A 13,899-nucleotide genomic window follows, 5' to 3' on the forward strand; every position below is an offset into this window, starting at 1 on the left:
GGAAATATTTTTGACTGAAATATCTAAGGTCACCTACAGGTAGCCATTTAATACAGAAAATGGTGACTGGCTTTCCTAGTTTAACACTAGTTAAACTAGTTTTAAAGATTCTATTCAGTGGTTTGTCATGTTTCTCAGCTACCATATTGGCACTTAGCGACCTTAGTTAGTTTTGACAGTATTTTATTAAAGCTTTCCTGCGTATAAAATCTTAAGTGTAGAATGCAATTTTAAAATATTGGATAAATTTAGGACCAGCTTACTAAATTGAAGGAATAAGTCTCTACAGGAAAAAATAAATTAAAACTATATCCTGCAAATCTAATAAAATGCAGAGCGACCAGCATAAATTGCATTCTTTAAAATACCTGTTCACCTGTTAATCTAGATATTTCAACAAACTAAAACAGTAAAACCACAACTATCCAGAAAAAATTTGTAAATAACTTTATTTATAATCTATTTTCAAGTTAAACTGACACAAGTTGAAAGAGATGTAACCATATGGTAATAAGAGGTAGGAGAGATACAGAAATGGTAGACAAGTTGCATTTTGCTAGTATGACTTTCTGTAGTCCTGAAACAGCATATGAATTCAAAGCTGCAGACTTAGTTCTTACTCAATATGCATGAGTGATTTTACTTTGTACTTGTTACAAACCAAAAGTGCAACTGAAACAATTTCTAAGCTGAATACTTCATTAGGACTCTTTATGATCAGGCATAGTTAGAAGACTATACTTCCATGCAAGCAGGTTACAGGAGTTTACAATTTGAGTGCAAAACATTTTATTCTCTAACAATTATCACACTTATATGCTGATGGAACAGTAATGACACAAAACCAATTGGGTGTTAAATGCATATTTGCTCAGTGGAATGATAAACTGCTATTGACCTTAATTTAAAGCAGTATTTATGGGGATTGTGGTTTACCACTTGATCTAGCAGGATGAAAAATTTTAGTGCAAAATAAAGTGCAGTTACTACACAGGAAAAGATTCCTTCCTCACCCTGTGATTAAGACATATTGCATGACTCTCTGAAACAATCTAGCCTATTCAAGACAAAATAGACTTTAGCATAAATGATCGCTCTGTTCCTGGTTTCAATGGAAAAGCATGTAATGACAGCTCTTGTTACTGGTTTCACTGTTTATTTAAGCTATAAAGCCCTTTCTGTTAATATACAAGAAACAAAGGATGTTTACAAGTTAAGTATTGTGCCAGTTGTAGCACATTCCTAAAGGGTTAGTTAATGCCATCAATGTTAATAAATACTCTGGTTACATATTATATGTACTGGAGTGAAACCTAAACATGACAATATTGTAGTATGTGAAATGAAAGTTACCACTCTCTAAAGATGATTTTAAGAGTAGCTTTCAGAAAACTAACCAATGCTTCATTCCATTTAACCTTGGGGATAGTTCTCCCGTAAATCCAGTGAACTATAGGGCTTGTACTTGACAGTACAACTTCTACAGCCACTCTTTGAATGTATTTTGTAGTTCTTAAGGAACTCAAGAGGTTTTGACACTCTTTCTGTCTTAAAGTAGAAAGATAACTGACAGCATGAAGATTGCTGTAACAAAGTAAGGATAAATTGAGTGTGGAAGAGAATGCAGTAATGTCCAGTCCACTCTGGATTTATTGGTTCCTGTGATGAAAGTTAGTAAAACTCACTTTGAGCAGTTGAAAATATGAAAGAGAACTAAGAGGAACCATGAAGTTTAATAGGAGATACGCTAGGAGAAATGCTTCTCTCCTTACACTACTCCAAGCAATGTTTGTACAGTAGTTGTAGCCCACCTACAGTCTCCATAAATCTTTCTTGTAAATGGTATCCTGTCCTGTTACATTTTACTGAACTTAAGTAGCAGTTTTCTTGAATGGATTAGATTCAGGATCTGAACTACTTCAGAAAAAAGATCCTGTTAGGGATTTTATTCTTTGTCATCAGATGTTAAGTCAGAAGCTGTTACTTGGAAATTAATTTAATGTAAAGTTTAAGTATCTCTACCGCCTCAAAAAGGCAGCTACAGCAACTTCTGTAGAGAATTTTAAAAAACCATTTTAATGCTGTGTATAGGCAAGGTCTATTGAATAAAGTATGAAATGTCTTAAAGTTGTTTAAGTTGCTCTATTAAGCTTTACCTCTTTATTCAACAGATGGTAATACAGATTTCCTATTTTTATTTTCTCCAATTCTTTTTATGTCTCCTTAGATCCAGCTGCATTTTTCCCTCTGTTTTAGTAGGGAAAGACTCATACAATAGATGCAGAACTAGCATTTGTTAGAGCCAAGTACATGACTTAGGCCTAACCTTTGCATTTGCTTCTACTTGAGGTGCTCTTTTTTGACCAAAAGATAAATCAGATATAATGTCTGGTGTCCAGGAGTTCCTGTGTATTTGTCCGTTCGGGAATCTATTGTTAATTCTCCACATAACCTCCTCCACTCTGATTGGCCAGCAGAGATCACTTTGTCTTAGGAATCAAAGCAGGCTCCTCAAATTTGTTTTGATAAACAAAGGGGAAAGTGTGAGTGTTGAGATCCTCCGTGGAGTGAAAACAAGTGTACCTTGTACCAGAAAGCAGTGTGAACAGTAAGCAGAATTTAGAAAAGTTAATATAATAAAAATACAGAAAAGCAGTGCTCTCTGAAAGAGTAAGATTAACTGAGCAAGAAAAGCCAGGGTACGAACAGAAATAAGATTGATTGGAAAAATCTTTAACTTGGCCATATAACCATCACTTAAGATAGATATGTGTAATGAAACTAAAAAAAAAAAAAATCCTTAAATGTTTAGGCTAGTGATTTACCACACAAGAATAGAATGAAAATCCTTCTTTCTAAGGCAGTTATTTTTTGATAAAATTTCAGTACTGCTTATTTGTACAGTCACAGAATCAGTTTTAGCTTATTACAGTTAAGAATTTTAAGCTTATGTTAAATACTGCATACATACGGAATGTAATACAGTTTGCCATGCGTAGGAAAATAGTGCCATAATGCTGACCTCCAGGGCTACCATCATGATTTGAGGGTATACATGGCAGTAGAAAAGCCTAAAACTTCTTAATACTCTTTTCCTTTCCATTTTGGTTTCTGTGTATTAATCCTACTTGGGATTAGTGTCATCTTTTTCTCTACAGTTTGTGGTACTCCTTCATATGCAATCATCTCCCTCCCTCCTGCCCAATGAAGTTGAAAAGTAGTTCATGTTACTAATGATGGCCCCTCCACAGGCTTAAAGAGACTTTTTAAGCATTAGTTGTAATTACACTCTGTACTCCAACACTGATTTATGCTCATTCTAAAAGGGCACATCAGATGGGCCTATTGTTTCAATATTTGACAGGAAGTACAGCCATAATGATTTTCACCATAAGAATAACATGCCTTTTACACTAGGATTTAGGAATTAAACTGTTAGGTAAGATCAGCCCACTACTAAACTCATCCCCACTCAATAGCCCTGGAGATCAATCTAATGCACATACTGAAAATGACTTGTACTTAGGGATTTTAATAAACCACCTATTTAGTGTATTAATTTTCAGAGGAGTAACTATACATAAACGATATGTTCCAAGTTATGTGCAATAGATCTGTTTAACAGATTTATTCTTGTTTGCAAACACACACAAAGAATTTTCTGTCTTCTATTCAAGCAGAAGAGTTACAATGGTGCTTTTGCTACTAACTATGGTATGCGTTTTGGGGTTATATACCATTCCAATTCACGTGCCTCTTAAGTCAGGAATGCTCTTCAGTGCTGCCACTGAAAGATCTGCTCCGGACATGATTTCTCAGTTGCTCTATGAGCTCTGGATTCTGCTGCTGTATCTGTTGTGCAAACTGCTGCCCCCTGTGTTGAACAGTTTCAAGTAAAATCAACAAGTGAAAAAACTCTGACAAGCAGCATTTGTAAGACAACAGAATATCCCAATACAACTGAAAGGTGCATTATATGAAAGTTAAGACTGAAGATAACTTGCTGTATAGTCTTAATCAAGATATTTGTAGTATTATGACTTTAACTAGATAAAAGTCTTTCCAGACAGGATTATCATCAGATCTTCATTTTCATTCTTTAGGACTATTACTTTTCCTGTATGTTATCAAGTTGTAGTATTGGCTTACTTGGTAAAACTAAAATTTAGCAACAAATCTGCTCTAGTGATTTGTTCCCTTCTTTTTGAGAGGATCCGTTCTCGTTGTTTAAGATAACTACTTTTGTAGTTGAAGTGCTACCTTATATTAGTTTTTTCCAGAAATACAGTGTGTGGCTGCCAACTTGTACTTGTGAGCAAGATGTCATTAGTAGAAAGCAAGCATACAATTAAATCTTTGTCTTGTATGACTGAATTAATGACAGATCCATCTCCGTTACAGTTGTAGCTTAAGAGTTAAATTAATAGGTGAGATTAATTCCATGTAAAAGGTAAGCATAACACTGGTTTACTAGAAAAAGCAAGTAAGTAAAACATTAGTTCATGAATAGCTTGGCATGGCTTCTCTGTAACTTCTGCAATTTGCCCAAGTAGCAAATTATCAAGACTCCTTTAAACCACAGTGCAGGTTGAAGGAAAAGCCACCATTTTCATAGATACAGGTGTAGTACATGTTTTTTGTGAAAACAGCCCTTGGTTTCGTGGGGGCACATTCCTGTCTGTGATGTGAATTATAAACTACTTTTGCCCTGAAGGGCCAAAACTTAAAAATAGTTTGAAACAGACTAGAATGCTGAAATAAAGTAAAATTTTTAAAAAATTAATTTAAACCTAAAAAAAAAAAATTTAAACCTTTAAAAAAAGGTTTAAAAAAAAACCTTTAAGAGGTCTTGCCATATAAGCAAATGGCACGTTTTTCTGCAGAGTCTTCCAGATGGATTATTATTATTATACTATAAAAGACTTGGGTCCTGGTTTTTGTAAAAGCTATTCCTTGTTATATTGAGTTCCCTGAAGCCTTCCTAGACTAAATGGAGGGATGCCAGAGCAGAACTTACTGCAACCTGTGCTAAGTAAATCTACAGCTTTTCTAACTAGCGTCTGAGATACCAGGTAGTAAATTTATCAACACAATTTGAAAGCACATGTAGGAGTGCTTAAAGATTTAAAGGAGCATTTTTAGTAAGTGGCATTTAGAAGGTAAACAGTGTACAAAAACCAGAGAGTGAAACTGAGCACACAGTTCAGTCATTCCAATTGATGGAAATTTACAAAGCAAACAAGATAGTGGAAAATAAGTGTTCAAGTACTCAGTTTTAATAATAATCACACATACAATGGGGACAGGCCACAGTATAATTGGCTTGACACTATCCCTTTTGAATAGATGTTGCACAATGATGCTTCTAGAAATGTAACAGTTAAAACTATGCAATTCTTACTTACGCATGGATCAGGCTGGACAAATCCGACAGGCCACCAACACCCGCAGCAGGGCCACCAATGGCATTTGACATCATCCCCGACATCCTGGAACAGTTAGCACAGTGTTGGCATTGGGGTATGCAGAGACCTTTATAGTAAGCAATAAACTTTAGTGCTTTTTGAATTGCTGGGAGGAAGGAAGCTGCAAGAGGAAGAAACTGCCGTAGTTCTATTTACAGTAAGCAAAAATTAAATTACATTTTCAGCAATATGGTATTATTCACCTTTGCTCTTATTCAAACCCCTGAAGACATTTGTTTTAATGGTACTCCATTTTAATACTTACAATTGTTGAACTTGAGGATTCTGCATTAAGCTTGCTGCCTAGAATAGACAATGTATAGCTGGAATTAGAACACGTTTACTACTTAAGTATCACTGAGGAAAATCTGGGAAAAAACCCAAAAAACCACACGCTGTATTCTATGTTTTATTACAAAATTAAGCTAAGTTTATGTGCACATCTCTATGTATGGTCCCCAGCAAAAAGAATCAGTACATGAACATTTCAAGGATATGAAGCTGAGACAATTTGTTACATGTTAGATAAAAACAGTGGTTACAGATTCAGACATGAAAAATATGACAAGATGACATTAAACAGAAAAACACAGTACTAGAAAACTAAAAAATAAAACAAATTAAAAAAATTAACTTAAGACTTCCAAGGACAAAGGTTTTCTGTTGGGCTTTTCGGAGAAATGTCGGTATTTTGTTGATTCCCAGCCTGGATAAATCAGTTTTGAAACTACTGTTACTCTGGGTATAAACTGTTAAAATTATGGCCACAAAATATCACAGAGTAAACCCCAGTGTGGACTTACTTTGTAGCATGGTTTTGTGGTAACATGTATCTTCTGTGGTAATTGTGTATCTTCTTACTTTGTAGTAAGCATGAAGTTATTTACGTATCTCATTCATAAGATACCTCAAAAATTATATTGTTTACCATAGTGAAAGCATGTATATGGACAGATACTATAGAATAAACCAGGTGATTTTTTTACAGATAGTAACATAATTCCTACAGATATCAGTGTCTCTATGAACACAAGACCAATAGGCACAAGGCAATATCTTCTTATTCACTGTCTTATTAAAGGTACTACAAAAACCAGATATATACAATATGCATTCTATTGATCAATGTATCTCCATATATATATATATCTCAAAAGTAAATCAACTCTTTCCTCTAATCTACAGTTGGATATAAAATGCCAAATTCAGGTAAATTCTATGGGTAATATAGGATTTTTTTTTTCTTTCTTCCATTAGTAACAAGACTGATCTAGGTTAGGGGCCCAAAATGGAGTCTAGAAGTAACTTTCTCAAGGTCAGACAGTGAGTCAATTTTTTTGCTTAAAAACAAAACAAACAAAAAAACCCTACACCACAGGAAAATAATTAATTCGTTCCTGGCTGAATGCCCTGTGTTCTATCCACTTGACCAGGCATCTTCTGGAAATGATGCAAAAAATCCTTTCTCCATAGTTAGCTCCATATTGAAGAATACATCTTTGACTCTAAACAGATGCAGACTAAGTCATGTGGCCAAAGAATTGGTACACAGAGTTCCAGTGCTATGTAATCACTAATGCCATCAGAGAACTCGCTCACTTCTTCCTTGCCTACCGTCTCTTATTATTTGGACCACAGCATCAGTGGAAATGTCACATGGAAGCACTGGTTGAAATGTCCTGTCCTAATGAAGCTACCAGAGAGGCAGTAAAGTTTTAACTGAGTTTTCAAAAGAAATAAATACTTTTTGCATTTTTTTCTCCAAATTACATTCTTCAAAGTCAGTTAATAACATTTGGCTGAGAAAGCCATGCATGGAGAAAAACTCTTGAGGGACAAAACCACAATTTGCCATTGTACTGGAAGTAAAGGAATGCACTGTATGTTATTTATATTCATTGTTTGCACATCTTATGAAGTTTTGCACACTTAAGGATGTCAGGGATAATTTGAAAGACTTAAGAACAGAAAGGTCTCTTGGGTAGTTCTCCCCAAGCAGAGATGCTTTAGTCTTGGATAGACTGCATCTGAATCAACTGCTCTTCACTTAAGAGGTGATTTCTTTGTGTTCATTGTTAACTGCTATGTGGAGAATAGAAAAGAAATTTTCACCATGCTGTTAACAAGTGTTTTACTATCATGTCATCTATAAAAACAGCACAGCTAATCTATGCACATTGTTGTTCGTAAGTAAGATAGACTCAATTGGATATAGGACAGGCAGTATAGGAGATTTATACTTCACTTGTTTTGAGTGTAAAATGACTTAGAAAAGTTTAAATTCAGTATAGTGAAACCATTGCCATTATAATAAGCATTAAAATTGCTTATGTTATTAAACAAGAGTTGTTCTTAAAACTTCAGTTTTAAAAACAGTGTAATGTAAAGCTTGAAATGTACTCACCATACTAATGAAGGCAGGATTGTTTATCAAGCTTGCCATGTCAAAACTCAGTCCAGTTCCAGTCTACAAACAAATTGCAATCGAAGATATGTTTACCTACAAAATCCCAGTTAAAACTATTGTAAATAAATAGATACAGAGCTAACTTACAGGACTGGACATGTCTCTCAGTTTCTGTTCTGCTATTTTCAAATTTGACTTATAAGAGTCATTCTCTGGATCGAGATCCAGTGCTTTTTGGTAACTGGTAACTGCTTCTTCATATTTATTCACTGAGGTCAGAGCCAACCTAATGTGAAATAAAGAAATCCTGGGTAGAACATAAATGACCATCAAAAGATAATGATGCATTTTCTGTTCTAAGTAAAACAACTTTTTTATCTCACAACTAATTTTTAGCTTGAGCACTAAGTAAACACAAGTTTTGGTATTGTGCTGCTACTGCGTAGAGTAAGTGCTTGTTTTTGCAGAAGAGATGATCCCTCAAGAACTCATCTTGCATTGTCTGCTCCATATATATGCAAGTTTCAGTAAAAACTCCTTGGCATCAAGTGATTTAGTCTGTATTTGAGAGCACAAGCTGGATCCAGCATCCATGAATTTTTGCATAAGCTCAGGAATTCCTCTAAGTGTTTCCTCCAGTCCTTCTGATCCAAGAGATTATTCAGAAGGGTACATGGGTAAGTAGGGCGAAGGTACTCTTAACCTGAGTTCTGCAGCTTCAAGAAATCAAATACTGGAACCACAAGTTTCAGCATAATAGATTTTTATCTTAGGATCAGTGCACAGTTCTCCTCTCGGATCTTCTACCTCAGCTTGACAAGTGTGTTATACAGAATAGTGGTAACGTCTGTAAGATGCTGTAAGAAACCCTTGTATCAGGGAAGTCTGCTTAATATTTGAAAAAGATTATTCTCCGGCAGCTCAGGAGAGCACAGGACAGATCTACTACTTTTGAAACAGTATTTGTTTTCAAATTCGATTAGCTACTACATTTAAAACATCGTCTTTCTTTGAGCTATTGCAGAAGTCTGTCTGGTTGCAGTTTCAGTTCTATCTTCTACTGTATTTTCAATTTATACTGGCTACAAAACTAAACTGATCTTTTCCACATTTTGTGAAAGATCTGTGTAACCCACTTTCATCTATTTAGTACTCCAGTCCCCCTTTGGTAAGTGCTGAGCTGCACAGACTGGGTTGATAAGCCAGTGCTAATGCCCACTAACAGACCTTAGTCTTTTATCTCAGGCAAGAGAGCTCAGTGTGTTAGATACATCAGTCACAGTCATTAGTGTCAGTGATAATGAACTCAGTAACAGTATGAAACTCCAGGAGTTTCCAGTAATGCTCCTGGAGGAACCCATGCCATATTAATGTTTTCTTTCTTAATGCAGTTACTCCCATAAAAAACATTCTCCCTTTTGGCCCATTAACTTGCTAAAATAGTTTCTGACCAGACGAGAAATGCAATCCAGTATTTCTGTGATGCAATCATGGTTTTTTTACAGAGAAAGTATGAAAAATTCTGCTTCTTGGAACACAGTACAAGTCAGAAGAGCGGACAACAGTTTCTTTGCTCACAATTCCTACCCAGACAAGTGGTCTCTCAGGGTCATGCTGGAAGTATCACTTTAAATGCCTACATGGCTCCCATCTCTGCATATTTGTGTGGCACTTCTGCATCTTTCTGTGACATACAAAGTGTTTCTGTCAAATCCTGAGAAAAACTGATATGCCTGCATAATGCAGTCAGAAAACACAGCTTTCTCATAAGGACTTTTTGTTGAGAAGGTGGTTTCTGCACTTGTTGCTTTCAGTTATGACTAAACAAGCACTGTTTCCTCATTCAGCCTATGCCAAATGTATTATTATATCCATCTGCTGAGTTAAGTAATGGCTTCTAGCGCAAAATATGACCTCTATCAAAACAACCAGACGATCAAAAAAAGCTTGATTGCCCGAGAATGATCCCACTTACATTGTGTATCAAAAGACATGCTGGTCTTACACCCAAAACTCAAAAATCACTTCCAATTTCTAATTAAATCAGCCTGTAGCTTCCCTCCATCTCACTGAAATTGGGGGATCTCAGGTTGTGCTATATGAAGAAACGATCTAAAGAAAGAGCGTTAAATAGGACAAAACCAATTCAACAGTCCCTAAAATTTCAAAGTGAACTAAACATCTCAAGCACAAGTCAGGCTACATTTGTACTAGTAAAATAAACTGTATTGTGGAAAGTTTTCAAGTGATAGAATTCCATCATCTTTGATCTTAAATAAATGCCCCCTGGCATGGTTTTGTCCCAGGCCAACAAACATTAGTCCAGACAATTTTGGGGCATGGTTCAGAATTTAATCCAGGCCAATGCAATTTAGCAATAGGCAGTTTGGATGTGGCCACTCCATACTGCAAACTAGATTTTAATAACATGGACATGGGCCATTTTGTGCCAGCTGACCCAATGAATAATCCCAAGCATTTTTTAATTCAGTAGTATAGATATAACCTCAAAAGCCTTATGCAGCATTCAGCTCCCACACAATATGTTTGAGTATTCAAAATGCAAAGCTACACATCTTGGAAGAATGGCCCTTCACTCAAGTAGATATCCCATTCATTACATTCCTGACATTTTTTTCATATAGCACTTGATCTGACCCACCGCCTAAAGAGGCTATACTGTTAGTCTCTCACACATGATGAGAAAAACTACCAGAGGGACATAGCTTAGTCTTACTAAAATATCTGCTTCCAAAGAGCTATTGAACAGAAAAATTAAGCCTCTATTCCTGCTAGTGTGAAGCCCCAATACTTTTAGGATTCTGTTCTCTAACAGCATCATTAACAGATTCATTCTGCAGTTCCAACTGCAGAATTTGGATTACTCATAACTAGGTAGGAGGTAGAAAGAGCACACCATGACTTTCTAAACTAAATTTGCAAAGTTGATAAACTGAAAGAAAAAAAATTGCAGACTGATGAAATCTGATATGAAAACGCTGAGATCAACTACATATATAAAACTTAAAGCTGACAGCCTGACAGGGTCATCTTCAGAAAATTGCTACACTTTCGGAACAAGTATGTCAGCTAAGTAAAACAGCCTAGCTCTACTTATTTCAGAAAATCTATGCTGATTTACACTTGGGTCTTCAGTGTTCGCTCAGATTTGTATTAGCTTACCCCATTCTCCCATACGCTTTGCTGTACTTTGGATCTATTGCTATGGCTCTCTCACAGTCCTTTATTGCTTCACTGTAGTTGTTGAGCTTACTTTGAGCAGCAGCCCTAAAAGGAAGACAGGAGGGAAGGGAGAGAGCTTTGTCAAAAAAACAATAAAAGAAAAAAAAACAAGCTTAGGTATTCACGTGTCCATGACTAACTTTAGACTTGTTTAATCTTACTGACTTTTCATTTACTATTTAGTCAATGTCTCAGCTTTCCTCAATCAAGTAGGACAAGCAAATGTTCTGAATTAAGTATGTGCTTGAGTGCATTGCTAGACTAGGGCTTTGGAGAACACGCACTCACCTTTGAGGACACAAAGGATAAATAATTCTACAGGAACAGTTTTAGATCCAGCATATGACTATGCACAAAATACACCACAAAACCTATTCCAAAAAGTGAAACTCTCAAGTAGTAGTTCACACAAAATCATTGTTTAAGCAGAAGTATTTTATACAGTTGGAGTTTTCCAGCAGAAAATATAGTTTTACTGCCGTTCAATGGAATACTGTGATTTTTCCCTGTTCAGTTTTTTAGAAGGCCACTCATGCTTGCAGGTAAATCAGGATAACATTTCTCAATAATCTCTGAATTACTAAATTGCAGTTGCACCTCTACACCAGAGAAATATTAAATGTTGCAGACGTTTATACAATAAGATTAAAGACTTGCCCAAATTAAAAAGGGCATTGGAACAGATTAATAATCAAAACTTCCCCAGTTTGAAAGGTCTCAAAACACTCTAATTTGTTCTTCCTTGATTAAAAAACTATAGTAGAAATTACAATATTTCCATTGCATAAAGCATTTTTTATTAGGAATGCTAGATGCCACAATCATCACTACATTCAATCCTTTCTCCTGTGATAACCTCTAAATTGCAAGGTTCTTCTGACTTTGATTAAAATCTCTTCTGAATGGGACTAGTTATATATTTTAAATTTTCAGGTTGCTTAACAGTTGTCCAGCTCCACAGATGCCAGTGAAGATGCATGGATAAAAGCTGGGGACAATGCTTAGTCTCTCATGTGTTTGAACAGAAAATGTTTCTTCCATGTTTACAAAAAAATTATATGGCCAGTTAAAACTTCAAGTGCATCTCAGCTCTCTCTTTTTCTCACTGCTGTAAAAAGCAATACTGTTGAAGGCAATACATCTCCATTGCTCCCAAATTAGTTTAAGAAAGGTAAGAATAAGGCCTATATTTATTCAAATACCTCATCACCAACAAAACTCCAGCAACTACCTGTCTTCTTTTAAATAACTTCATACAATACTGTGCTTACTGACATCAAGATTCGTTTTGGTCCTGACAAATGAGGTATGTGAAGATGTAACACACAGAGTGAAGTATTTCTACTGTTGCCAATTACAGATTTGGTGCTTAAGCCAGTTCTACTGAAGAAGCTTTCAGTGATTTTGGGAGGCTTTTGAATCAGGTCTTACATGTCCATTTAATACCTAAAATCACTTATGTGATCAGCTTTCTCAAGGGAAATAGACGATTCACACTTTGAACTGCGGTTTTAGAGATGTAAAAATACTAGTAAACTGTGCATTTCCTTTATCTTTATGCTTGCCATGAAACACTGAATCTTTCACTTGTATTTATCCCAAACTAAACTCTAGAGTAATGGAAGCACAGCTCCAAAAATAGAAAAATCCACTGGGTACAGTGCCACGAGGCCAGACTGACAGCACTTAATATATCCTTCTGGTAACGGAGGCACTGACGAGTGTAGAGCAGAGTGGCTCTAGAGGCAGGCTAGTTCCAGAAGGGCTCATAGACTATATATACTGCCTTTGCTCTTATGCTGGTCTTCTGGGCAGTATACTGAAAGAGCACACTTCTGCTACTGGGTTAACAGGCATGTCCAGACTTCCTCTGCTCCCATGTCATCATGGCTTCACTATGGTGAAGAATAGATTATACAATGAAACTACAACAACAGCCTTGTTATTTTTCAACAGGTCATGCATGAAAATGCTGAGTATTTATACAATGCTTGAAATCTCCAAAATGGTATTCCACATTGATGATATTTTTTTCCAGGATAAGTCAATACTAGGGGAGACAGAGATGGCAGCTGAGTCACTAGAACACCAGGAAAAAAAGACTCTTACTACTTTCAACAGACTGGGAATCACAACATACGTTATGATTTAATACGGACAACCTAACTCACAAAAAACTGATCTCAAGTGTCACAAGTAATTTTAAAGCCCATATTACACCTTTAACTGAAACAGATATGCTGAGCGAGCTCACTTTTGCTTTAGATCTTTTACAAATTTAACATGATAAATTTCTGAATAGTGGGGTTTTCTAGCTTCATGTTGTTTTGATCTACTTCACAATTTATCTTTAAAATAATGTTAATTAAGTTTGGGTATGAAAAGTGTGTATTACTTTGTTTTTACCTGTTGCAGTAATAGACTGCATTGTTTGGATCCAGTTCTATAGCCCTAGTATAACAATCCACTGCAGCACCATAATTTTCTTCTTTCATATGATTATTACCTGAAATAAATTATAAAAAGCTCTTAAGTAGTTAAAAGATACAGTGCTATGTATGAAAGAAATAGAGCAGCCACATTATAGCCTCTATCACAGAATCACAGAATCACAGAATCAGTACGGTTGGAAAAGACCTGTAAGATCATCGCGTCCAACCTGAAAAAAAAAACAAAAACAAAAAAAAAAAAACCAAAACAAACAAAAAAAAAAAAAAAAAAAAGAAAAACCACAAAACCCACGCCACACAACAACAACAAGCCACAACCCACCCAACACCACAC

At 35.7% G+C, this 13,899-nt stretch overlaps 1 protein-coding gene across 2 annotated transcripts in view; it reads right to left on the reverse strand.

The window, feature by feature from the left end:
* Positions 1-13,899, reverse strand: part of SGTB (small glutamine rich tetratricopeptide repeat co-chaperone beta) — a 45,293-nt gene that overhangs the window by 21,877 nt on the left and 9,517 nt on the right. Inside the window, exons 4-10 of one of the 2 annotated variants that reach the window (XM_059834348.1) lie at positions 13,522-13,621; positions 11,056-11,160; positions 8,020-8,158; positions 7,870-7,932; positions 5,731-5,768; positions 5,406-5,489; positions 482-3,874 (exon numbers count right to left, since the gene is read on the reverse strand). In XM_059834348.1, coding sequence (XP_059690331.1) covers positions 3,763-3,874; positions 5,406-5,489; positions 5,731-5,768; positions 7,870-7,932; positions 8,020-8,158; positions 11,056-11,160; positions 13,522-13,621 — 641 coding nt within the window. In that variant the 3' untranslated portion in view covers positions 482-3,762. Of the gene's footprint in view, positions 1-481; positions 3,875-5,405; positions 5,490-5,730; positions 5,769-7,869; positions 7,933-8,019; positions 8,159-11,055; positions 11,161-13,521; positions 13,622-13,899 lie in introns of those variants that run through there. The other variant, XM_059834349.1, reaches the window with a different exon arrangement.

Source organism: Gavia stellata, chromosome Z (genome assembly GCF_030936135.1).
Source record: "Gavia stellata isolate bGavSte3 chromosome Z, bGavSte3.hap2, whole genome shotgun sequence".
NCBI classification, from domain to species: domain Eukaryota; kingdom Metazoa; phylum Chordata; class Aves; order Gaviiformes; family Gaviidae; genus Gavia; species Gavia stellata.